General features: G+C 38.2%; 1 protein-coding gene across 2 annotated transcripts in view; it reads right to left on the reverse strand.

Annotated features, from left to right (window-relative positions):
- The window catches only part of arhgef2b (rho/rac guanine nucleotide exchange factor (GEF) 2b), a 48,966-nt gene that overhangs the window by 8,944 nt on the left and 13,144 nt on the right, over positions 1-26,878 (reverse strand). Inside the window, exons 3-16 of one of the 2 annotated variants that reach the window (XM_016524796.1) lie at positions 10,286-10,353; positions 9,311-9,368; positions 8,919-9,051; positions 7,901-8,010; positions 7,683-7,826; positions 5,931-6,181; positions 4,255-4,380; positions 4,019-4,136; positions 2,581-2,832; positions 2,417-2,493; positions 1,224-1,396; positions 1,045-1,112; positions 751-939; positions 561-665 (exon numbers count right to left, since the gene is read on the reverse strand). In XM_016524796.1, coding sequence (XP_016380282.1) covers positions 561-665; positions 751-939; positions 1,045-1,112; positions 1,224-1,396; positions 2,417-2,493; positions 2,581-2,832; positions 4,019-4,136; positions 4,255-4,380; positions 5,931-6,181; positions 7,683-7,826; positions 7,901-8,010; positions 8,919-9,051; positions 9,311-9,368; positions 10,286-10,353 — 1,872 coding nt within the window. Of the gene's footprint in view, positions 1-560; positions 666-750; positions 940-1,044; positions 1,113-1,223; positions 1,397-2,416; positions 2,494-2,580; positions 2,833-4,018; positions 4,137-4,254; positions 4,381-5,930; positions 6,182-7,682; positions 7,827-7,900; positions 8,011-8,918; positions 9,052-9,310; positions 9,375-10,285; positions 10,354-26,878 lie in introns of both variants that reach the window. The other variant, XM_016524795.1, reaches the window with a different exon arrangement.

Below are 26,878 nucleotides of genomic sequence, written 5' to 3' on the forward strand. Positions count from 1 at the left end.
ATTTATATGAGTTAATTTAGACGTAATGCACGTTTTTTTTTATAGAGTTACTTGCTAAATGCGCTGCATTATTTTCCTCATTGCGTCCTCCTGTGGCCTCGGGAGACAATTAGACCTTTACAATAAAGACCTATTTAATCTGCATATAAAACATTAGAAATTAGATATTTGTTAAATTTTTATTGCGTTTGATTGTTAAAACAAAAAATATTTGTTGTTTGTCTCAATAAATTGTTAATTATAAATACAGTGGTTAAATTTAAACTTTTTTTTTCTATTGCTTTTTGTTTTAAAAAAAGGTTATAAAAATTTCAATAATTATCGATACCGAACGATATGAAACATTATATCGTTGATAAATTTTTTAGCTGTATCGCCCAGCCCTAGTTTGACCTATGCCTGTTATATGACCACGTCTTGGAAATAAAGCCTTGCATATGGATCCGCACGTCTCACTTCTCGTTCGCCCCATTACAGACATATTCTTTAGATAATTAACATGTTTTTTAAATAAAAAAAAGAACATAGATCACAATGTATGCGAATGACAAATATGGTACCTGTTGTTTTAGAGGTGAATTGTACCTCTGTCGATTCACCGTTCAATCTGCAGGACTGTGGACGCTCAATGCAGGAACCCAACAGCACTTCACTCATTCTGTCCACTGAATTTAGAAACAAATAAGAAAGCAGTGTTAATGTCCTTTATTACTAAGTATTCTCTGTAATGCTGTACACTCCTCTGCCTACCCTCAACAATGGCGTCATTCAGTAGCTTTTCCGCCGGGGGAGCGTAGGGCGTATCTGCTCTGAATATATTTCTGGAGTTTGTGGGAACATTAACATTCTGACCTCCGGTGGCCTCGGCCAAATCAGAGAACAATGTCACACGCTCCTGTAACAGCTCCAAAACCTCACGATCCTTCTGCTGGATATCAGCTAGAGAGAGAATGAAACGAAACAAAAAGGAAAGAAAACTAAGCAAAGCAAATGGGGTTTGACAACAGATAGAGATGAGTGTTGGATTTCCTGTTTGATACAAACCTCTGAGTCGTCGTAGCAAAGCTTTGTCCTCAGTTTCAATCAGAGGGAAATCCTCTCTTGATGGACAGCTGCAAAAGAGAAATACAGAGATGACGTGATGAAGTGTTTGGTGTTGACTGTGCAGAGATATTTAAGCAGTGCATCGAGTTGTTGGGGCAAGGAATTGAGTTGACTCTGACTTGCTCACTGTCCGCTGAATGAGTTTCATCCAAGTGTTTCTGTCCTGTTTGGAGGCGGCGTGGAGCTCGTACATCTCTGGAGGTGTGGAGTGACTGATGAGGAACATTCCTCGCTCCTGATTGGCTATATCTCTCACAATCAAATTCTGAAGGCACAGTACTGCCGGTTTGTCCTGTGAAAAGTAAAAGGTACTTATTGGTTTAATCGAAAATCAAGATTTCCACTTTAAGCCTCTTTGGTTCAGTACATCCAAAAAACAAATAACACTTCCCACAGGGAAAAAAAAAAATGTTTAAAATGTTTGTGTTTTTACTTAACACCAGTGTTGATGCACAGAACACAAACTGACTGCAAAAATTATTGTGGGTTTTACTAATTGTTCTGTGTTTTTTCATTGTGCATATTTTAAAAGCACATCACATTAAGGTCTTTCAAAGTTGTCTTTATTTACAGTAAGGAAACTTAATTAAACATTAACTAACAAAATGTTTTTAAGTTTCATCTTAAGTGAAAATTCTACTTTCATATTATAGCTAATTTAGCTTTTGTTTATGTGAAATTAAGGTGTAAAAAGCAATAAATAAATAAATAAATAAAATATAGTAAAGTAAAGTGACAAAGTAATATTTTGGCACATCTAAAGAAAATATATTGATCAAGTATGGTCTATGGTCTTTATAATTAATAATCTTTTTACGTTTTTGTCTGTGGGAAAATAAATATTTTGGTTACACTTTATTTCGATAGTCCACTTTAGACATTCTATTAACAGTAAGTAACTTTGCAACTACATGTCAACTAATTCTCATTAATTTGCAACTACATGTCTACTAACTCTCAGTGTAGACTGTTAGGGTAGGTTTAGGGTTAGTAGAATAAGTTGACAAAGAAAGTGTCTACGACAGTCTACTAATACTCTACTAACTGCTAGTTGACATGTAGTTGCAAAGTTACTTACTGTTAATAGAATGTCTAAAGTGGACTATCGAAATAAAGTGTTACCAATATTTTTGATTAATATTCAATATATAAAAAATATAATTTGAGAAAAAAGAACACATTTAGCTGTAACAAGTATTTTTTCCTTGACCCAAAGTATAATTTTTTCAGTCTAGGCAGTTTGATTTTAATGTAGCATGATGGAGAACACACTGTAAATTAATCCGTTGGCCAACAGAAAGCTGTGACTCACCAGACAGGGAAAAACATACTTCTGGTCTTTTTCCTGCATGAACACCAGGATGTCTGTCATTAACAAAACATGCACATCTATACAGAAAAAAACACAAAGTTACTGATAAATCTACCCATATACCAACTATTTCACTTACTCACACACATAAACACTAAAGGCACCTTTGAGTCTGGAGCCTTGAGCAGTCTTCCAGAGCAGTGCTCCCTCGTGAATGAGTCTACGGCGCAGCAGCTCTCCTCCACCAAACACTCCTCCACCCTTAACTTTCGTCTCAGCTCGCGGGTCCAGACGGGACTGGATCTCCTGCAAACGCTGTGCTCGCTCTAACTCTTGAACCTGCTGATCCACGGAACACAGCAGCTCCCGGATGAGCGTCAGAGAGTCAGCCAGAGATTTACTCTCTTCTTCATTACCTGTGAAATCAAATCAAATCTGTTCTCAGTTCACCTCATATCTGAGCAAGGGAAAACCCAGGGCGGATTCCAGGAACTAGGTGGTTGATGAGCACTAGGCTCCCTTCCTCTTTCGCATACAATACCTGTTGATGCTGATTTTCGTGAAGTAATTCAACTAAAGTGTTTGAAATGAAAGGATGACACACTAGGTATATTACGTACATGCACTCATTTTTGTCAATCCGAATTAATTCAGTCTGGTTTTAGATTCTGAAGGTTCTGTTTATATGAACCCTAAACTTTGCAATATGTTTGCATGTCCATTTATGTGTTTAGAAGAAAACTTCAGCGCAGCATAATTGTCATTTTTGCCTTGATGACATACCTAAAAGGAAAGCTTACAAATATGTCATAAAAGCTTTTTATAGCAAATATTTACTCAATTTTCAGTCTCCACACTGAACAGTTTGTAAGACGTAAATAAACATATGCACGTTCGTAAGAAGTAAAACATCTGTAAACAGAAATCTTATAATAAAAGGGCTCTATTAAACATATGCATCACGAAAGGTACAAGGTTTTTTTTTTATATTTAATTTAGAAGATAGTCATAGTCAAGTTTTATACAAGTTTAGTTGTTTCCTATTTATCAGATTATTTCAGGTCTACACCACCCTTTTCAATCTGATCGAAATTTCATTCAAGTTCAGTGGATCGATTCAAGTGTTTTCATGAAGGCTTTTCAATCTAAATGAGCCATCAATCCGATTACTAACGGATTATTTGGGTGCATGTAGATGTAACTAATGTGTGATTTGTTATAATTTAAAAAAAATAAAACTAATAAAGGTATAAAATACGTAATTCATAAATTTTTTGCAAATTTTCAGTTCTGTTCTCATCTAATAGTGTCTGCACAGTCAATTCAATAACATTGCTGAATATTACTGTAAGTGTACCCAACTAAGCAAGTGGCAAGGAACCAAAACTCCATCTGTGACAGAAATGGGAAAAAAAACCTTCCTCTGGCCAGATGAACCAACATGGTGTGGTTTAATTCCATAATAATAATAAAAAAGTCGAACAATGCTGTCTATAATTGCACATTATACAAAATCATGCAGTGCAAAGCCAGAATGTAGTTTTACATGATTAAACAAGGACTGGCTGTAATTTTGGAGTACATGTCTGAGTATAGTCTCACCTTTAGTGTTGTCTAGTATGCGCTTGATAAGTACAGGGTATTTAGTGATGCGTTGGGTGACGAGTAAGATGCACTCTTGGACACCATGGCGACGCAGTAAAGAGCCTCTGCTTACCCGCTTGACAGTAAAACAAATATTAAAAAATATAGTTTATTAAAAACATTCTACTCAATAAACAAAAAATTTACTGGAACCTTATGCTGACATGCATGTCCTTTTCTGGCTACACTCTCACCCGTATGAACTGCTGGAACCTCTTGTCACGGGCCAACAGCTCCTTATAGAGTTTCACAGCTTTCAAGTGTCGACTGCAAAATTCAACGTAGCATTTCCTCATCTCTTCCGCATTCTGACCTGAGAACTGAAGCAAAGAAAATTTCATTCAAGTCAAGACAAATGGCTGACGTCTACTCACTCAGTAGGAACAACTGAACTAAGCACTTTGAAGGGTGCAAGGTATTACTGTGCCCATATGAGCATGTTTAGTCCATGTTTATGTCTATTGAAACTATTGAGGCTAAATAAATAAATAAATAATTCTATGCATGTTTATTTGATGACCCTAAAAAAAAGTGTTATGCAATGTGCTTTAAAATGCAATTCTCCTTGATATTCCACAAATTCACTTTGATATTGTCATGATCTCCAGCTGGAGTGCCCATGAGCTCCTCTAGAGGGCACTCCATTCTGTACCTTGCCATTCACTCAGGACTCCATTTTCCATAATCCTTTGCCCGGACTCATCAAGTGCATCACCTGTCTCTCATCAGATCTCATCATCAGTTCTCAGCTGTCTCACTTAAAGCCTTGCATTTGGATCCCCACTTTGTCGTTACGCCTCCCTCCTTACAGATATTTACATCACAAATACATTCTAAGACTGTGTTTCCAATATCTCTTATTTACTGACCACAGTAACACGTTTGTTGGATAATAAAATTAGTCAGTTTATGAGTATGAGAGCCAAGGTCCAGGGTTCCCACAGTCATGAAAATATCAAAGAATTTAAAAATTGTGATACCCAGGCCTTGAAAGTCACGAAATCATAGTATTTTCTATCGTGAAGCTACACTATGGAAGATTTTTGTTGGTCAAAAATGAACAGACTTCCATTATTGAAAGAGTGCTTAAAAAAAAATCTGTGTTCTTGCCTTATATGATTCACTACTATAAGCTTACAATATTGATTGAAATTTTGAGCCGTTGTGTCGGTATTTGGCAGGAAATTCCAGGCTTACGACATCTGTTCTTTAATTTGAACTAGTAAATTTAACATTGACTACGTTTACATGGACATCAGTAATCTAATTATTTACCTTATTCTAAATAAGCCAATATTATGATTATGGTGTTTAAATTAGTTGTTTTTAGAATATTCCTTTCATGTTCCGTTTTACATGTTATAGTTCGATTAATGGCACACGTCATTACGTCCCCACGTGACGCCATCCGACGTCTCCTCCGGAATTTCACGTATAAACATATAGTTCGTCTTCGTGATGATGCCATGTACAGTTTTGGGTGTTTCATTTTTAATTTTATGAAAGCTTCACATGCAGTTAATTATTTGTACGTGCAAACAGATGATGGCGGTGTTGAAGCTCTTTTATTTGCCGTCAAACGGTTGAGCACTTCTGTTTACATGATTCTTAATCAGAGTATTGTCTTAATCGTATTAAAATCGGAGTATGGTTGTCCATGTAAATGTACTGATTGACAGTTCTATATGGCAATCGTCAAAGAGTGCTGCAGGAGTGATGTGTTTTTTGTAGGCCAAATAATTAACAACATGTACTTACTATAGGATTAGGGTTTGGTTTATGCTTAGTTGTTAGTAATTATGCATTATTAACTGTAACTGCTATAGCAAGTACCAACTATTCTTATGTGAGCTGTATGTCAGAAGTTCACCTGCTCCACCAGTATATCTCCCAGCTTTTGGATAGTGAAGTTGCGGGTGCTGCTGGGTGCCAGGCTATTGTTTCTTCTCTGCAGTAGTTGGCTCAGGAAATTTGAATGAATAGACAGCAGCTGATCTAAGCAAGGAAAGATGGCGTGAACTACACCCATCTCCATCAACACCTCTTCCAGCATTCCTCTGCGAAACACCCCCTCCATGATCCGCAGCGTACGCACGTGGTTCAGCTCCGTCTGAATCAGCTCTAAAAGACACAGATGCATTGATTTATCGAAAGAAAGCCATTACAGTACAGAGTGCCTGATAGTACAAAGGAAGCATCTACACTAAGGATTATGCACAGATCCAATATTTTGACAATATTTTTTTTTGTCTAGTCTATTTATATGATTTAACTCACCAGCTTGTTAACAGAGACCTTAAATATCTTAAATGTGTCGGATAAGAGAGACGGTATACAGTTAACACTTAACGAAATGTGCTTACATTAAAGGGCTATTCAGACTAAATGTTCAGTGCAAAGTAACATTTAAAAAAAAGAAACAATGGCTTCCTATGGTCTTATTCATACCACATGGGAACATCTTTATGAAAAGCAGTCCACATTTTCATTCTCTTCCAGCATTTTCATTTTACATTCAATCTAAATAGACCTTAAAGGGATAGTTCACCCAAAAATGAAAATTTGATGTTTATCTGCTTACCTCCAGGGCATCCAAGATGTAGGTGACTTTGTTTCTTCAGTAGAACACAAACGAAGATTTTTAACTCAAACCGTTGCAGTCTGTCAGTCATATAATTTGACGCGTCTTCTTCTTGCTTTACGTCAGATCGCAGACTTATAAGTGCAGACTTATAAGTTATAATGCATAAGTGCATTACCGCCACCTATCTCTCAAATGGGCCATTGACACTCCTAATTGAGATTGTAGATAGAGTGTCAATGGTCCATTTGAGAGATAGGTGGCGGTAATGCACTTATGCACTTACATTTGCGGTGAATCAGAGGTAAAAAAACGATATAAATACAGTTCAGTTTTTTGCACAGACCGATCGTTTCGTATCTTTACACATCAATGTATCATCACGAGCCGCAGGGTTTAATTTGGTTTTGTTTGTGTATGTTTTTTTTACTCTCAAAGCCGTGATTCCCATTCACTTCCATTATATGTCTGACAGACCGCAACGGTTTGAGTTAAAAATCTTCGTTTGTGTTCTACTGAAGAAACAAAGTCACCTACATCTTGGATGCCCTGGAGGTAAGCAGATAAACATAAAATTTTCATTTTTGGGTGAACTATCCCTTTAAGGGATAGTTTGCAGATGTGTTTTTGCAGATAGTTTTGCACACCTTTGCAGATGTGAGGGACTTTAACCTTTAAATAACTACATCAATTCATATAATATTAACCGCCCACACACTTATTGCTTACTTGCCGATGGTGACACCTGCATACTCCCTTCATCATTCACATGCAATCAACAACTGATGTGTTGTGAAATGCCAAAAAATGAAGAGGAGAATTAGACATAAGTGTTTAAGATTTAATCAGGTGTGGACTGGGTTTAGATACGGTTTAATAAGCGTCCCAAAACAGGTACCAAACATCTATTCTCATAAGTGTTTTTGAGGCTTGCACGCATGTAACAACATAAGATTCATCCCAGAACTAGTTGACAGTATAACTGTGTAAAAAGTATGGTCCATGACTTTCAAAAGGTCTGAAAAATAAAAGAAGTCTCACCGTATATGACGTCTTGTCTCTTGATGACGTCTTTGCGCTGAGACTGTAGATAAGAAGAGTCCACAGCCAGACTCCAGGAATCTGCCTCAAAATCCTTCCCATCCTTCTCCAGCTCCTCCAACATTGATGCATAATACATTTCTCCTGCAGAAACGTGCAGCGAACTATACATATGCCTTCCCATTTTCATTCTGTTTTGTGAATGCCTTGACTTTTACCTTCATCATTAAGGGATTCCATGGACATGGCTCTGTTCCTGAAGTTCAGAGAGTCTGTGGAGTGAGACAGAATCCGCCTCAGTCCGACAGGAGAATCATCATTCAGACTTCTGTTAGAAAATCAAAAACACGCAAGCATTAGTGAATGAGGACTTTGTAGAGAGCTGTAAAAACATTACTCTTAAGTAACAGTGTTCATTTTTGTATTAAAAAAAAAAATCTGAAAAATATTTCAGAAAACTAGTGGCCAACCACCAAAGTTATTATAGCACCTATGGCAGATCATGGAAAGAGAGTCTTCAAATTCTTTGTGGTAAATTTGAGGAAATATGCCCACACGTTAGCATATGTATCTAAATGGAATTATTTATTCAAAACACTTCTAAAGTTTGTTTGATGTCTTCAGCTTGTCTATATTTTCCACCTACTGCTGCATTCAATCCTAATATTATATTCTTAATTTATACCACAGAGCTGAATTATACCAGCAGAGTTGAATGCTTGATTCTGATTAGTTGGCAAACCACTAAATAACTTTTTTATTTTATTATTATTATTTTTTTAATCTATGGAAAGCACACTCTCGTTCTCCTGCTCTCTCTCTGCACACACACACACACGCACACACACAGAAAAATAACTACGCACAAAATGTTGTTATTACTGCTGCTGTGTGACTTTATCAATAAAATTACATCACAATTGAAAAGCTAAAAGACATTTTGGAGTAGCAAGGTGGTAACAATGCCATTTTTGAAGCAGTTAAACATACATATTTGACGCTGCTGCCGAACACTGTTGAGAGCCACACAGACTCATGAATTCAGCAGCCTTTCATCTGTTCTTCCTTACCTATATGCATCACTCTGTCATTACTTTTAATTACATTTCCTGTACTTGATTTGACATGATACTTAATTCAAACACCCTAATAGAGAAGTCTTAATACAACACACACAAAAAAATGACATAATTAACACACTCAGTTTGTGTCTGTGAATAGTGATCAGATTCATACCCTGCAATGTTATTGGTGGAGACGCTCTTGCTGAGGGACAGCGTGGAGCGTCCTTTGCGGGAACCGAGGAAAGACTGTCTCAGCGTCTCTGATGGGTAAATGGCTGAACTCGGCCTCTCCTTCAATATTGGATCTGCCAAAGGAAAACACATTACTGAATAAAATCTTTTCTTTAATGAGAAGATACTGTTTAACCAGCACTGCAACATACTGCAATAAAATTCCACATCAAATGCCACTACAGTCTGTACTGCAACTGGTCACTAACAAGATATTGGTTTAAAGAAGTTGTATTATTATTATGAATTAGTGACAGGAATTGGCCATGAGAAAGAAAAATATATCTATAAATATTAGATAAAAGATGTGAGAAATGACAGAGAGAAACTCACTTTTGCTGCGGAGGGCCACATTATGTAAAGTTGCGGTGTTCCTGACCAGAGCCAGCCTCTGTTGCTACAATTCATTAATATGTTATATGATTTCATATGAATTAATGCAATTAAATAATCACACAGATTCAATAATTTGAGAAACTAGGCAATGCAATATAATAAGCAAAATATCCTAAACTTTTCCCCCATAGACTATAAAAAATTGTGCTAACTCACTACCTTAATTCACATAAGACTTACTAAACTAAATCAAGTTAAATAGAAGTCCTAGTTACAAAAAAAAAACTCTGTACTTACTTGCCTTATTTATATGGAGCACTCTTTATTTTCAGCAGCAAGTACCTACAAGGGGTTCTCAACAATAGCCCTCAAAGTCCACTTTCCTGCAGAGTTTAGCTCCAACCCTAATAATACACACCTGAACAAGCTAATCAAGGTCTTCAGGATCACTAGAAAGTTACAGGCAGATGGTGCTAAAAAGGTTGGTGCTAATCTCTGCAAGAAAGTGGACTTTGAGGGCTAGAGTTGAGAACCCCTGACCTACAGTATGACAGAAATCTCTCAGATTTCATTATATAAAATCTGAATATCTTCATCTGTGTTTTAAAGACTAACCAAAGTCATATGGTTTTGAAACAACATAATCGTTTTTCATTTTTGGGTGAACTAACCCTTTAACTAGGGTTTTTAGGTGTCAGTATGTTATGAAAGTCTGCTCCATTAGTTATATTAGTTATTACAAACAGTTAGTTGACATTTATCAGTCTGTATTATTGGATACATAAGAACATAAGAACACTAGCTTCCTGCATATCTGATCACAATGTTGCCTTTTAGACAAAAAAAATCATAACCTTTCATCCAATGTGAAACTGTAATTTTTGATATTTTATATGCCAAACAGACAAATATTTGGTCACCAGCTGAGTGTTATACTCATTAGTTAATTATCCCCCCTTTATTGACTGTTACCTTCTGTTTCATTTTGGCGCAGTTGGCCAGTGTGTCACGGCAGCGGTTGTGAATGGTTACATTGCAAGCTGTGAAGATAAAGAAACAACATCACTGATTATTACTATTTGCTGAGTGTGGTTAAAGATTTCCAACTGATTTCCAACACAGCTGAGCTAGTTTCTTGTCTCTTGTATCACTCCCTGCTATCTTTCCAACATAATTTACACTCAAATCAATATTTCATGTGCATTTATATATTTGGAAAGCAGCCGTGTAATAAGAGGGACAATCTTGCACTCAGGGTCCTGATCACCCAGTAGGTTATTTCTTGCATACCAAAGTTTTCATGGAATATTTGATTGGTGTAACAAAAGCCACCTCTTTTCCATTTACCTTTGATTTATTAACTATCTGAAAATAAAAATATTAAATAAATGAATTAGTTCATTCAAATGCCACTCAGATGTGCATGGGTGAAACAAAGGCCATTTAAATCAATTTAATAAGGTTAAATTCTGATCTCACAATCATAGAGACTTGATCAGAAAATCTTATTTCAACACAAATGTCAGAGAGTTCAATTTTGGGGCATGCGGCACAGAGAAGGTGTTATCTCTTCTGTGATGTGTGTATATGTATTGGGTGTCAGTGGGAGTCAGTGCCATCTCGTCTGTGAACAGACGTATCTTTGTTCTGGTCAACAGCAGCTCCAGGCGACATCTCTGAGCTCTATCTGATTCACTGGACAAGCAAATGCATATAATCACATTCACACACACATACTTGACTTTTCTAACCCCTAACCCAACCCTAAAGAGAAAATCCTCCACAGCAATGTTCGCTTTAAGCTATGCACGTGCACGGCCGCACACAGAAATAATATGCCGCACAAAGGACAGATGCAAAAATGAGTTGGAAAAGCCATTTGATTGAATTCTAGTAAATGCTAAATAATTGCAATGCTCGGGCAAACCGCTATAGAGTTGGTGTCGCTATAGAACCAGTGAATGCGGTTTACAGGTTTCATAGAAAGAGAATGATGAGCGCCAAATCAGCCCATGTAAAAATGTAATACTTTAATGGTTGCGGACGAAATAGCGCCACACGAGAACCAATGCAAAGGTAATGACATGAGAAATAAAACGTCATCATGTTTTAAAGAAGAGTGGCTTGATTAAGTGGTGGAAATCCATGGACACTCCGACTAAAATTCCAAGATGGCAGCCAAGGCAGTTTATTGTTTGAGTGTCAGTGTATGAGGTCTGAGTTTTTATGTAAGATTTTTTTTAAATCTCTTTTAAGTCTGAATGAGTGGTTCTCTCAAGAAAAACATCACTTCTTTCAATCTGGGAACTTTGTATGCTATACTTTTATTAGATGTCATTGGATTGCCACAGAACTCTGGCTTTGTTAGCTCTGTAACTTTGTCAATTACTAGAGCTAAACAGTTTGAGGTTTTGTCCATCAACGTGAGTGTTTCAAAAAGCTCTAATATCACTGAGGTTGGCTGTCATAGACCCCCGACTGTGCCACAAAGGAGGCTCTCAAAGCTTTTTCAGATATTTTACATTAGTTAAATGACTCCACGTTCATCCTTATGGGTGATTTAAATGGGGCTGGCTCTCAGGGACCTCAGATTAGAGGTCTGCTACTGCGGGACCCGACCAGATTTTTTGCGCCGCGGGATTAAATTCCCAAATAAATAGCGGTAGCGGTCGGTAACTCTGGTGTAATTTGAACGGGAGCGGGCGGTCTAACAATATCCCGTTCCCGACGTCCATTTAGAACAGCATATCTGCGCTTTATTCTTATTGACCACCGGTACAGCCTGCACTCGGACGCATGCTTTTTACCGCTGCACGCATGCTTTTACTGTCACGCGTTTTATTTGCGTGGTCTGTGCGCAGCATGTGCATAACGATGCTCAGAGCAGGCTGTACCTGTGGTAAATATACGGCCCTCAGACAGAACAGGCAGGTTGTCGATGAGTGACAGAGCAGAATAAGGATGGAGCAAAGTGTGGATGCGCTGTCCTTGAAAGACGTTCAACTCGGTTTTGTTTATATTTTGCTTAGCCTATAATTTTAAATGACAGATGTCGTATTTATTTATTTTTCTCTACGACCCTTTTTCTAAAAAAAAAAAAATAGCTAATAAGTTATCTAAATTTAGCGGGAACGGTCGGGTCGGGAAGAAAATTATTCTAAGCGGACAGCGGGTGAACAAAGAGTGAATATATAGCGGGAGCGGGTAGGTGCGGAATAGAACCTTGCGGGAGCGGGACTAATTATAATGAATACTTCTCATAAATTTACTTCAACTGGTATATTCTGTAATGATGTCAGTGATCACTGTGTAATTGCTTGTGTCAGGAATACAAAAACCCCTAAGGTAAAACCCCGTTTTATTTTTAAAAGATATAAAAAAAAATTTGAGGAGCAGGCTTTCTTGAATGATTTATATTATAGTGATCTTAGAAGAGTAGCTCTCATACAGGATGTTGAACTGGCATGGGAATATTTTCTATCAATTTTTTTCAGTCCATCTCAAATAATCTTTGGAGATCTTGGAGATTGGGCAGGGGAGCACCAATGATCCTCTGCAGCAGTCCTTATTGTCTGTTGTAGTCTCTTGATGTCTTGTGAACCCGAATGACTCCACTGCAGCCACAGTGCTGTTCATGATGGTGAGTGGAGGGAGCGCTGAGGGGTTTCTCCTGAAGTCCACTATCATCTCCACTGTTTTGAGTGTGTTCAGCTCCAGGTTGTTGTGATTGCACCAGACAGCCAGCTCTTTAACCTCCTGTCTGTAAGCAGACTCGTCTCCGTTGTGTATGAGGCAGATGATGGTAGTGTCATTTGCAAACTTCAGGAGCTTGACAGAGGGGTTTTTAGAGGTGCATTCGTTTGTGTACAGGGAGAAGAGCCGTGGGGAGAGAACGCAACCCTGAGGAGCTCCAGTGCTGATAGTGAGAGTTCTGGATGTGAGTTTGCCCAGCCTCACTAGCTGCTGCCTGTTTGTCAGGAAGCTGGTGATCCACTGACAGATTGGGGTGGGTATGGAGAGCTGGGTCAGTTTGGCTGAGAGAAGATCAGGCATGATGGTATTGAAGGCCGAACTGAAGTCTGCAAACAAGATCCTTGCGTAGGTCCCAGGTCTATCAAGATGTTGCAGAATATAATGCAGTCCCATATTGACTGCATCATTCACAGACCTGTTTGCCCTGTACGCAAACTGAAGAGGATCCAGCAAGGGTCCAGTGATGTCCTTCAGGTAGGCCAGGACCAGTCTTTCAAATGACTTCATGACCACAGACATGAGAGCAACAGGGCTGTAATCATTAAGTTCAGTGATTTGGGGTTTTTTGGGGACTGGAATTATAGTGGAGCGTTTGAAGCAGCAGGGAACTTCACAAAGCTCCAGAGATCTGTTGAAGATCTTTGTGAAGATGGGGGCCAGTTGGTCAGCACAGACTTTTAGACAGGCAGGTGAAACACCGTCTGGGCCTGAAGCTTTCCTAGTCTTCTGTCTTCTGAAGACCCGGTTCACATCCTAATAACTGCATCCTAATAAATCAATATTGAGTATCCACATGCTACAAACAAACATGGTTGAGATATAACCTTACGCACTCGTCCATCGCCGTCATATCTTCACCTTCTTTCTGATTTGAGTGATCCACATATCTGTCAAGCTAGCTAATGATGTTTAATGCGTGAATTCTTGATAAAATGCAGCTTATTTGGGGCTGTTGGCATTCATTGTGCTCATGATGGAGCGGTAGTGGAGCGCTCTCGGAGCGAGTGAAAACCAAGATGCTCCGACTTTCAAAAAATCCACTCCTCGCTCAGTCAAAAATCACACCGCTCCACTCCTTGCTCCGCTCACATACTCTGGCTCCAATTATAACACGGGCGGTGAAAGAGCTTCAGACAGCATTTCAGTTATTTGAAAGTGCTCTGGTGAGCTTAAAATTGGTTTTAAATTCACAGAAAACAAAGTTTATATTTTTTTCAAAAGCTCATTCTCAAGTACTTGATAATCTTAGCATTTTTACATCTGATGGTAAAACTATTAAAAGAGTACCCTCTTACAAGTACTTGGGCATTTGGATTGACGATAAACGTTTATTCATTGTACATATTGCTAATCTAATCAGGAAGCTAAAAGTGAAGATTGGCTTTTATTTTAGAAATGCATCTAATTTTACTTTTAATGCCAAAAAGAAACTTGTAGAAGCTACCTTCCTAACTGTGCTTGATTATGGTGATACATTATACATGCATGTAGCCTCTTCTATCTTAACGAGCCTTGATTCAGTGTACCATGCATCATTACGGTCTATTACAAATGCAAAATCCTGTACTCATCATTGCATTCTATATGAGATGGTGGGTTGGACATCACTAACCATACGTAGAAAACAGCAAAGGTACATTTTTATCTATAAAGCAATAATAGGTAAACTTCCAGCTGATCTCTGTACCCTACTTGGTCTTAGTTCAGGCAGTTACCAGCTACACTCTTCCAAGTGTTTGCTTTATAATGCACCTCGAGTTTTTTACAGAACTGGAGAAAACGGCATTTTCCTATTACGCACCCCGGGCATGGAATCATTTTAATCTCAATGAGACTTCCTGGTAAAATAAAGGTAAATAAATAAAATTTACAGTTACACACCGGTGTAGTAGTGTGCAAACTGTAGTACAAGGGGATGTTTTAGATAACTGTAAAATAATTCACGTTCACTTTTTTTTTATTGAAAATATTATTTTTTTTAATTATATTGTATTATATGATATGATATGATATGATATTATATTATCAGCCTAATAAATAATTGACCTCAAAAAGGGAATTCATGAGCAATATTATATTATATTATATTATATTATAAAGAATTAAGCTGTTCTGTGTGAGATTTTTTTTATGATTTTTAAATAGAATTTCTTGGTAACAGCACTGTAAAAAAAAATTCTCAGGTAACCTAAGATGTGCATCATTTAGTTGCATCAAGGGTCAAATCAAATAATAGCACAATAAAGTTAAAAGTTACACACTTTTTTTATGTTTGTGCTGTACAGATCTGGTATAAAGAAAGTTTTTGCTCAGGTGGCCGAAATGTCCGCCCAATAGAAAACGTTTTGCTCAGCAAGAAAAAAAATTTGAGGAAATATTGCTTCACTGAAACCTTTTGTCATTTATTTTTTTATTTTTTTTATAAAAAAAAAAACAAAACAACAGCATCAACTGTTTAATATGTTTCTCAAGCCATTTGGTTTATGAGGCCACATGAATCATCATCATGAGGACCAATGTTATACAAAATTGAGTACATAAACCATGCATACAAACACACACACACACAAACATACACAAATTATATTAACAAAAATCATATTTATGCCCTTTTTCACAATGCTTCTATTCACAATTCATGCAAAAAACATTTTAGAAAAAAATGTGAAAATATGTTCTATGAAAAACTGATCTGTGAATGTCACATATTCTGTGAAACAAGCCACTCTCTTTCCAAATTTAAACAAAGCTAGAAAGCATTGTTTATAAAAAAAAAACTGTAGCCAGTCAGTGATATTGAAATTTGACAAGGTCACACACTCATTAACTGGAGTTATAGAGGATTGGAGCTATCTAGACAACCATCTGACCTTCATTGACTGAGCCACAAGATTCCAGTCACATCAATATGTTATTGGACTCCCTCTTGACTTGAGAAAGGAATTCATCTCATTTGTAGCCATTTTACTCAAGATTCAAACAAAATCATAGTACTGAATAGGGGTGGGAGATATGACCAAAATCTTATATAACGATATGAGTAATTTTATTTCACGGTAACGATATATTTCACAATATAGTTATTTTTGCTTTAAATAAGGTCTTTATGATATAAAAAATGTTGATACCATAGAAATTTCATAATTCTTGTCACCAGTGTAAATATCACAAAAAAACTAATACTAGCCTAAATAAAAAAATAAAAAAATCCCAAGCTCACTGAAGACAAGTAAACAGTCAGCGATTAAATAAAATTAAGAAACTTATTACAAGCAATAGGACAAAAAAAACTACAGTAGAACAAATAAATAAGAAATGCTACATACATTGTATAAAGTAATGAAATGTATAAAAACACTGCATATTCTTCACTGTGTAAATTAAATATATATTTCTTCTTATTCTCTAAAGTTAAAAAAGTGATTTAGTCAAGAGCAGTGAGAGATTTTCTCTTTTTTGTTGTTTGGTTAACATGAACAACAGACACTGCTGTCACTTTAAGAGCTGCCCGGATCCAATATACTGTTACGCATGTGTTTTCTTTCTCAGCTGTTTGCTTTCACTTAAGACCTAAATTACAGTTTACAAGGACACTTGCAAAGACAGCTCTCAGAAACAGACAGCGTGTGCATATAGCGAAATGAGTTCTCTCTCGCTGCTGATTGTGTTTCAACTGCTTAAAATCACTTGTTTTTAAACCGTAATGCTTAAAAACTCGTGCAAACGATAAGTTTTTATGACCACGTAGCACAGCAACGTCATGCGAGCGTGTAACTGCGATAGAGACGATAGTCCAAAAAAAAATTCTCTACCGGTTGACAAATTTTCACCGGTTAATCGTGTCTACCGGTATACCACCCACCCCTAGTATTGAAACAGTAGAACAGTAGTCAACACCATATTGCTTTATACAACAGAGTTAGTTCCTGTCCTTACACTGACATTACATTGACCAAACAGCATTTAAAGTATTGATATTTATTCCAACAACACTTGATCTTTTCAGTGTTGACATCACTTCGCTGGTCTGTGTTTGCACATTGCAGACAAGCAGTCAGTCCATTTATTAGTGGTAGAGATTTTTCAGTCACTCTATAGGTCACATAGTTACACTTGTAGGTGGCTACAAGTTATTTTTGTGTAACTGGAAGCTATGTCTGATGTCACGCATCACCATTTCTGGGTTCAAGCGGTGCTAACATACACTTATAACAACTGAATTATAATTGACTGTAACTGTTGTGTGCACCGTGAGTTAAAAATTTAAAGGTGTGCTAAAAATTTATAATGCTCATGCTGAAACGGAGTAGATTAATTAATTTACATTTATGCATTTGGCCAAAGTGACTTGCATTCAAGGTGTACATTTAGTTCATGCATTCTCTGGGAATCCCATCACCTTGGGTGTCTCTATAGCGGCATGTTCAACTGTTTGAGCTACAGGAATGCTTAACCATTTAAGACATTACGAGAAATAAATGATATATTCATTGCCAATATTGTCAGTAGATTGTGGAACAGACAATAGAAGGCCCTAGCACTTTTCTAAATCAGTCTTAATCAGAGGACGTTTATTGGCTGTTATCATGCTGGTAATCTTATAAGTGGCCTAATATTGGCTGATTAATCAGCCTGGATGATATATCTTGCCTAGTTTGCTATGACTGCTGCCACTGGCCAGAGGAGAACTGGTCCTCGGCTGAGCCTGGTTTCTTTTTTTTTTTCATTACTGTCAACTGATGAAGTTTGGGTTTCTTGCCACTGTCAAATTTTTCTTGCTTAGCTGGATTTGAAAAGACAATTAATATACAGTTATATTATAAATTTAACTTCACTGACAACAAAATTTGAACTAAATAAAGCTGAATAATGACACTATTAACTTATCTAAAGCTGCGTAGCTGAATTGAACTCTTTTCATTGCTGATTGTTTTTACAACAATAACACTCTTATTCAGTTTATTAATATGTAGCTGCTTTAAAACAATATGTATTGTATACAGCGCTATATAAATGTGTCTTGACTATATTTGACCATATTGCATAAAACAAGCCTTTGTACAATTTATTAAGTAATCATTAATTATAACATTAATAAAACCTTATACTGGTTATATTTATGATGAGCGTTTGTGTGAGAGTGTGTGCATGTGTTGTCGGTGTGACAGATTGTGTGTTAATCTTTCTAATGCCTCGATCCCCTGATGCTCAGACTCCAGATTACGGGTGTTACAAAGGAGGGGAGGATTTTGGGTAGCAGCTGTGCACAAGGCAAAAAGGGGGGCTTTGTACATAAAGATAGCAAAAGACCTCCATTCTGTACAACAACAACAGACTTCAGAAGAAGGCCATGCAGAATGAATCCATGTATTATCTGTCAGCATTCATGCACTGAGGTCTTACATTAGATTAAACAACATATCAGCTACAATGTCTTCCTTTTAATGTAGGTTGATGTCATTTAGATAAATTGAGAAAATATAACCCAGAGCAACAAAGCATTTATGACATTTAGCATAAAACTACTCAAATAATAATATGGTAAATTATCTGATTTATCGACACGGGGGAAATAAAACCAATCCAAAACCTTCATTGTACACAATAAGTGTGAGTGTCAGTCTCTCAGTTCCCCTCCTCCATTTCACCTCCACCATGTTATCAGCAGGGACGGTGTATTCAAACCCCCACAATCCATCTCTCATCACAACTATAATTATTCACCTTTATCTGAATAAATGCATCTGCTCTAGGCAAAAACCGCTGCTCTCTGTGTTGTGCTAATTAAGGGATGCCTTCCTTTAACCCTCTGGACCGATACAATCCTTCTAGGTCTCTTTCAAACCTAGGTCATAGTTAAGCCAATGTCAACCAGTTTAGAGAAATTCTGTCATTATTTAATCCACTCCAGTGAGTTGTCTCCTGAAGTAACATGATCATGTTATATAATGAACAAATCAAATCACTGATCAATCAAAATGCATACGCAATTCCCAAATAAAATATGGTAATGTGTCAACAACATCAAACCTCAGTAGCTGTGTTTCCATTACCCTTCAAATTGCGTTTTAGCATTTGCATTTATAGGTCACCTGGCATACGTAAAAGTCTCATGATCATTCTTTAATGTACTATGACCTCCAAGAAAAACCTCATACGTGGCCGCTCTCAAGTATAAGGGGCTTTCCTTGCCATTAATGCTTGGACATCACCTTATTTACCTCTTATTTACAATGCACACGTCTGTGGCACGTTATGGCTATGACACGGTCACCGGAGCTGATCACGGCCACTTTAGTTAATGCTTGTGTTTATACCAGCCACGCTGCGGCACGTTTCAGAAGCGGTTCTCCACGCTGCTTCACTAAAGATATACTGTACACCTACGTATCTGTAACGCCAAGCCAGCAGAGGGAGCCCTCGCCCGAGTACTGACCGTGCTCCACTCCCTCTGCTTCCTCTGCTTTCACTTCCTGTTTGACTCTCATATAAACTGAGACCAGTCCATGTGCTGATCGCGAAGTATTGCCAGTTTATCTGCCTTACCAAGCGTTATTCTTCCTCTGTTCCTGATTGATTTCCTGTGTATGATTCTGCCTGACTTCTTGACTCACGGTATTTGTACTCTGCCCCTTTTGTTCTGACGCCTGATAGGACTGATGTTTGTGTTTGGACTCATTGCCTGCCTCTCCACTATTGTCTCTGCTTCTGCCCTTGTGTATGACGAACGATCTGCTTGCTTCTCTGACTTTGACCCTCTGCCTGATTATCGACATCTGTTTAAAGCCTTGACCTTTAATAAACTTCCGCTCATGGATTCTAACCAAACTCCAGCGTCTCTGTTACAGTATCCTTCGATTAAAAATAATGGCTAGTGCTGTGGCTGCTATATGCGTAAACCTACCAACATCTTTCGCCATGACTTATCGGGAGAGGAAAAAAATTACGTTTTAATCACATAACATTGGTTAATGGACACGCCGTCATTTCGCAATAGATTTTTAAATGGCATTTATAAATTATCGCAAAAAAATGTACGCAAATCTGTAATGGAAATGCACCTACTGATTCTTGTGTGTGTCACCCTTAGGTTGAGTGTAGAAAGAAAAATCAAGGTAGGTAAAACAAGTACTAAACACTGAGGTGGAGCCTGGGTGCCGGAGGACTGAGGCGACGATGGTGCGAATGAGTACAGAGCTGTAAGGGTGGAGGGACGAGGTGCAACCGAAGGCTCGGAAGTCCGTGGCAATGGTAGAGCGACGACTGACCGAGGTGGAGCCAGCGGGATGAAGGAGCCCAGCAGAGCCGTCAGGACGACGGTCCCAGGTGGAGCCGTGGGAGTGAGGAGCCAAGGCAGAGTCGACAGGCTGAGGCAAAGCAATTGGCTCCGAGGATTGAGGTGGAGCACACAGGTCTACTCTCCAGGGTGGAGCTGGGGACCGGAAGTCTCACAGTGGATTGTCAGGGCAGATGATGGAGCGGTGGAGCTGAGGGGCTGGAGAGAGCCAGAGGAGGCAGAGCTGAGGGCACTCTCTGTCTGCCAGGGACTCCAAGACAAAATCTCCATGGCACTGCGTGATGGTGGGCTGGGCTCTGGGTCTGGTTGTGGTATGGATTGGGGGTAGACACTCTCCAGACACCTGAGGACGCCCCCTCCAGCAAAGTCCTTTGGTGTCTGGGAGGTCAACTGGATGTTGATAGTTGGCCCCAATCCAGTACAAAGATTTGAGCATCTCGCCATCTAATGTTGTGCAGACGGCAAGACAACAGAACTGCAGCGAATAGTCCAAAAAATTCAAGCATTTCCGGGGCAAAGCAGTGAAACGGTGCTGCAGTATCCATTTTGGTCGGTTCTTCTGTTATGCTTAGGCTGAGCGTGGCGTGTGCAGGACATGAAGAGGAAGAATAATGCCAACAGACTTTTTTAAAAGAAGGATAACATCATCAACTTAACGCAAACATTAACGAGAACGGACAATCCAAAACTGAAACACAGGCAGATGTATACTGAATGAAAACAAGGATGACTGGATAAACACAGGTGTTACAAACAAGGGAACTAATGAGTAACCATAGTAATGGATAAGTGGAGGGAAAATGGAACAAAGAAAAATCAAGGCAGGTAAAACAGGTAATAAACACAATGAGAATGAAAACAAGAAAGAGCATAGCTATTACAGTGTGCTGATGATGTCATGGAGCTGGTATTAGGTATACCTATGAAATCCTTGTAAAAATCACTATATATAAAATCCCTATACTCCATAAAATCACTGTTATTTTTCTCCCAAATTCCAAGTTTTCCATTTTATTTTTTTCCTGGATTCCGTTTTAATGGTTTAATTATATTTTAGTAACCAAATAGGATGTCTAAACATAAACAATTTAATAAAAAAAAATTAACAATTTAATAATTGATTACATTTATAACAATAATAGTGCCCTATGAAATTTCACTATACAACAGTAAAATTTAAGTCATCATTTCTTAAACCAAATTTAATTTAAACCAAATTTTGTAATGAAGACCTTTGAGTTTCTCTGTGATAGTTTTATGAAATAAAATGGTGAAATGGTGGTGAATTGACACTCAGAGTAGCTCTAGAGATAAAGTTCATGTGTGACAGATGAAGAAAACACAAGCATCATGCGTGCTTGAGTACGGACTTGATATTTAAATAGCAGTCTTTTTGCAGTTCCGTATTCACAGACACTAGTCCATATTGCGATTTAATTAAATATACAACCCTACTTTTGATTTATTCATCCAAATTTTGCCAAATTCTGTGACATTATACAATAAAAAGTTTTTGTTTTATCCAGCTGTATTTACTCAGTGCAACTTATAACATCCAAGTGAAAGATATAGCACCAACATGTCAAAAAAAAAAACTGAATCAAGAAGTTGGAAAAAGAATCACCTCCCACAATGTGTTGACAAAGAAGACTCGATGAAGATGAATAAATTCCAACACAAACTTTAATCACAATACTCCACACATGAGATAAACCAAAAGGGCAGGGAAACACACATCAATGTAAACGGTGACCGGACAAGGAGTGTCTGTGAAGGTGCAACTTAAATACATTGAAAATTAACAAGACACAGGTGAACTAACTAACGTAATCAAAGGAAGACAGAAACTAGGTCAAGGGAACTCAAATGAAAACAAACTTAAAGTCCATAAGTGTGACAGAACTCCCCCCTCCCGGAAGGCACGACCTTGCGCCGTAGATGGACCAACAGCGGAGGGAGGGCAAAGGTTCAGGAGGAGGGCGAGGGACAGGAGAAGGTCAGGAAAGGGGGCACGGAGACGACCAGGGTGGATCTAACGGAGGAAGGAGCCAGGGATGATACAACAGGAGGGACCAGGGTGGCGATGATGGTGAGAGGAGCCAAGGAGGAGTCAGGAGGGACTTGGAGCAGGAGGAGGAGCCAGGCGAGACCCAGACTGCAGCCAAGAATGCGGCCCACGGAGAAGCCAACGGAGGGAGGAGCCATGGTGGAGGAAGGGCTGATGGCTCCAGGGGGCCGACCGACGGTGGCGGAGCAGGTGGTGGTGGAGCCTGAGTCTGGAGCAGGGCTTGCGAGTCCGATGGTGCGAGTTATTGCTCACCAGCACCCACTCCACAAAAGCGGCAAAATCCTCTCGAGGTCCACATCCGGACAACCTCGCTCTGCATGCAGTGTTAAGGCTCGTCTGGTAAAACGTGCAGAGGCAGTCGTCCGGGTAGCTGGTGAAGTTGGCGATCTCTACAAAGATCACCGTGTGGACCTCAAGAGGTACATCCCCCTGCTCCAACAAGAGAAGGAGATATACGGGATGATCCATAACCCAAAAAATAAAAACTGATACAAAACGAAACCAAAACGTGAGGGAATCGCCGCTAAACTATTACTTTTTGGGTCTGGTCATCTGTCACGGTGTGTTGACGAAGAAGACTCAATGAAAAAGACTTGCAAGAAAAAAAGCCACTCCTCAAGAAAAGCCACATGCAGTCACGACTGAGCTTTGCCAAAACGCACCTTGAAGATTCTGAGGCAGATGAGACCAAAATTTAATTATTTGGTCTCAACACCAAACGATATGTCTGACAGAAGTCCAATACAGCTCCATCGAAATAACAGCATTCCTACAGTAAAGCATGGAGGTGGTAATATCCTGTTCTGTGTTTTTTTCTCTGCAACAGGGACTGTGGCACTTAAGGAAAGAAGGAAAAATGGAGTGGGCAAAATACCGTCAAATTCCTGAGGAAAATCTGCTGCCCTCTGACCAGAAAGTTGTCAATGGGAAGAAGGTTTACCTTCCAACATGACAATGACCCAAGACACACAGCAAAACTGAGCACACAGTGGTTAAAGGAGAAAAAGTTGAATGTCCTTGCATGGCCTAGTCAGAGCCCAGACTTAAACCCTATTGAAAATCTGTGGAATGACTTGAAAACTGCAGTCCATAAACGGTCACCATCAAATTGAACTGAACTTGAGCAGTTCTGCAAAGAAGAGTGGGCAAATATTGCAAAGTCTAGATGTGCAAAGTTAGCAGAGACAGAGACATATCCCAACAGACTAAAGGCTGTAGTTACAGCAAAAGGTGGTTCAACTCAGTGATTCAGTTTTTTTATTTTATTTTATTTTTTTCTGACATGTTGGTGTTATATATTCTACTTGGATGTTATTAGTTGCACTGAGTAAATACAGCTGGAAAATACTTCAGGCTGCAAAGCAACAAAATTTTATTATTTTAAAGGGGGATGATGATGGGGGATGACTTTTTGGAGCTTGAAGTTTTGGACTCCATTGCCTAAGAATGGATTGACAAAAATAATATCAAATGTCTTCTTTTGTGTCCAGAAAAAAGTTTTGAAAAACCTAAGGGTGAGTAAATAATGACAAATTATGTTTAAGGTGAACTATTCCTATAACCATTGCTACAAACAGCTCTCAGTAAGCAAATAAAAAGAATCATAATAGATTATTAATAGATTCTGATTACTCTGAATGGTGGAGCAGCTAAAGGGGCATTTGTGTGTATCAGGGTGAATTTCCTTTTTGTTTAGCCTGGCGCATATTCGTTTTAATCTTGGTATGAATAGGCCATTCAGATGACTGAAACCACATACAGAGGTAGTCTAAAACGCATGTGACCACATCGCATTTGTATTGGAAATGCTATACGCCCTGAATAGGTCCCTGGCAGCAGTGAAGCACTGCCTACTCACTGCCTCATCACATAACATGTAATCGTTACGGGACAAAAAGCACAAAAAAGTACTCAAACTTCACGCCGTTGTACCAAATAACAGGAATTACGAACAAAAGTGTAGCTGCACTGCTTATCCTTTTCTTTTTAAATGTTTCATGTAGCATGGCTTTGTCCATTTGACTGAATTCAAATGTAATATTTATTCCATTTCCTAATGTGCTTGGACCCCAATAATTGCCGTTTGCAGTTATATTTAATTAATTCGTTTTTATTTTTATTTTTACTTTAAATCTTATATTAATAAGGTACTGCTTTTTTCCCTTTTACTGTTTTATAAAATTGACAGTTTACTGTTTCAGGTAAACTTGCTGAGAATACAATCATAAAACTCTGAGCAGAGCCTGTCTCACAAAGTTTCTTGACTGGTCTTCGAGAGCTAGCATTACCTGCCAAAGATACAAATCCATTCATTGTGAACCTTCACACGTCAGTTGAAAAGCTAACAACTCTAGTCCTTCCAACTGTGGTGAGGATGTCAGGTTAGGACATGGACTGCAGAAATCAGAGCTCTCCACCACTGTATCGGCAGACAAAGCACTTCTGAAAACCAGCGACTGCTGCCACAAGATGTGCGAAATGAAACATTCTTATGTTTAAGAACATATTCATCAGCTAAAGCAGCAACGGACCAATTCAAAACTTTTTGCTCATTTATATAGGTTGCATGCAGTTTTTAAAATCTTCACCAAAAAAAATCAGTTTACGAAGGTCTTCACAAATTGTCATTTTGTTAATGCCTCGGGAACCAATTATACACTCTTAGAATGGCCAACTTGTTTGTAATCAAGAGACAACTCGACAGATAAAGAAAAACAGGCTTCCTAAGTTTTACCCACAAAAACACACTGCAATAACATAGGTCAATGTTTTTCAGATGTTTCAGATTGCTGGCAACACTTTCAAAATAAGCACAATGTTTGTCTACCTCTACTACCTTCTCAAAAAGGGGGAACATTATGAACGTTACAACCAGAGCGGTCACAAGGGCTGTGCCAAGTGTGTGACCGCACAGGGCCCCGCGCCTCTAAAATAAATAAAGTGACAGCTGACTTGATGACGTAAAGCCAATAGTTTTAAAGTTCATTGTTTTTGTCCTTCAAAAGACTATAGACCTAATAGCTAAAAGTCAAAGCTAATAGTGAGACTATGCGTATCATGATGCTGTATTATTCTGCTTGTTAAAAATGTATTATGCAGTAGAACTTATAATCGCTGTCAGGTGGAAAAATTGTAGCCTATGTTCAAAACCGCTACTTTTCAGGAAATTAAAAATATATATATTTTTTAAATAATTAAACACTGTATTGTCAAAGTTGATATTGTGGCTTTATATATGGTCAGACACTTGCATACATCATTATATTATTATAATTTTACCAAAATCAAGCTCAAGTGGAGTTGCGAGGTTTTTAACCAGCGAATGTCAGACATCCATGTGTTTTGCCCGTCATTAGAACGCCTGCATCTGAGGCAGTAAGTGCATCGCATTATGTTTTCTTCAACTTACAGGTTATAAAGTTTATACAAGCTATGTGGGCGCTCAGTTTTTTCTGTCATTTGGGTTAAAATCTCATGGTTTTTAAAGACAAAGTGCTACGCCCAGTCTATTTAAGACTAACTGCTACTTGCTTTTACTGATGACAAATGCTAGACTACACTCCGCTCCTCAAATTCATAGAACCTCAGCCTTTATATTTATAGTGTTTACTGAGTAAAGAAAATGCTGTACATATTCAAACAACTATTTCTTTTTTTACCATTGCATTGTAAACAAACAGAGATGGTCCAAAATGTGTTAGGTTTAGTTACAAGCTCTTTTTAATACTTTTCATTGGTGAAATATTTGCAAAACCCACAGACAAACGTAAAGGATGACCAACAGTAATGAATTAGGAAAATATATATAGCTCTATATATATATATATATATATATATATATATACGGCGAGCATGTCAAGTTCGTAGACAGCTTTCCTCAGTGCATTTTTAATTCTAATTTTGGCCGCCTCTGAAATGGGTCAAACCATAGATATTACCTGAGAAATTCAAGAAAATATGCTACAAATCCGCTTTCTTTCAGGCTATATCTGAAATGAATGTGCACCGTTAAGTTGAATGATAAGGTTTACCCTCGGTTTATCTGTCTATTTGATGCATGTGAAAGTTGCATTTGTTACTACAGCCCTTCCAGAGGGCCTCACACACCTCAACTTCACACAGGGCCTCGCACCCCCCTTGCGACAGCCCTGGTTACGACTCACATCAAAATCGTAAGTGTCTGTTGCACTTTTGCAACAGGCAAGCCTGTTTGATCTCAAGCTTTTTTCAGTTTAAGTTTATGTCTCTTACCCCTTCCTCTTTCTCCCTTAAAGGGGTCATATGATGCTTTTTTAAAGATCATTATTTTGTGTATTTGGTGTAACAGAATATGTTGACATGCTTTAATGTTCAAAAAACACATTATTTTTCAAATACTGTACATTATTGTAGGTCCTATATGCCCCGCCTCTCTCAAACGCTTCGTTTTCTACAAAGCCCCCTCCTT

This window comes from Sinocyclocheilus rhinocerous, unplaced genomic scaffold, assembly GCF_001515625.1.
Source record: "Sinocyclocheilus rhinocerous isolate Xijiao unplaced genomic scaffold, SAMN03320098_v1.1 scaffold1535, whole genome shotgun sequence".
In the NCBI taxonomy this organism is placed as follows: Eukaryota; Metazoa; Chordata; class Actinopteri; order Cypriniformes; family Cyprinidae; genus Sinocyclocheilus; species Sinocyclocheilus rhinocerous.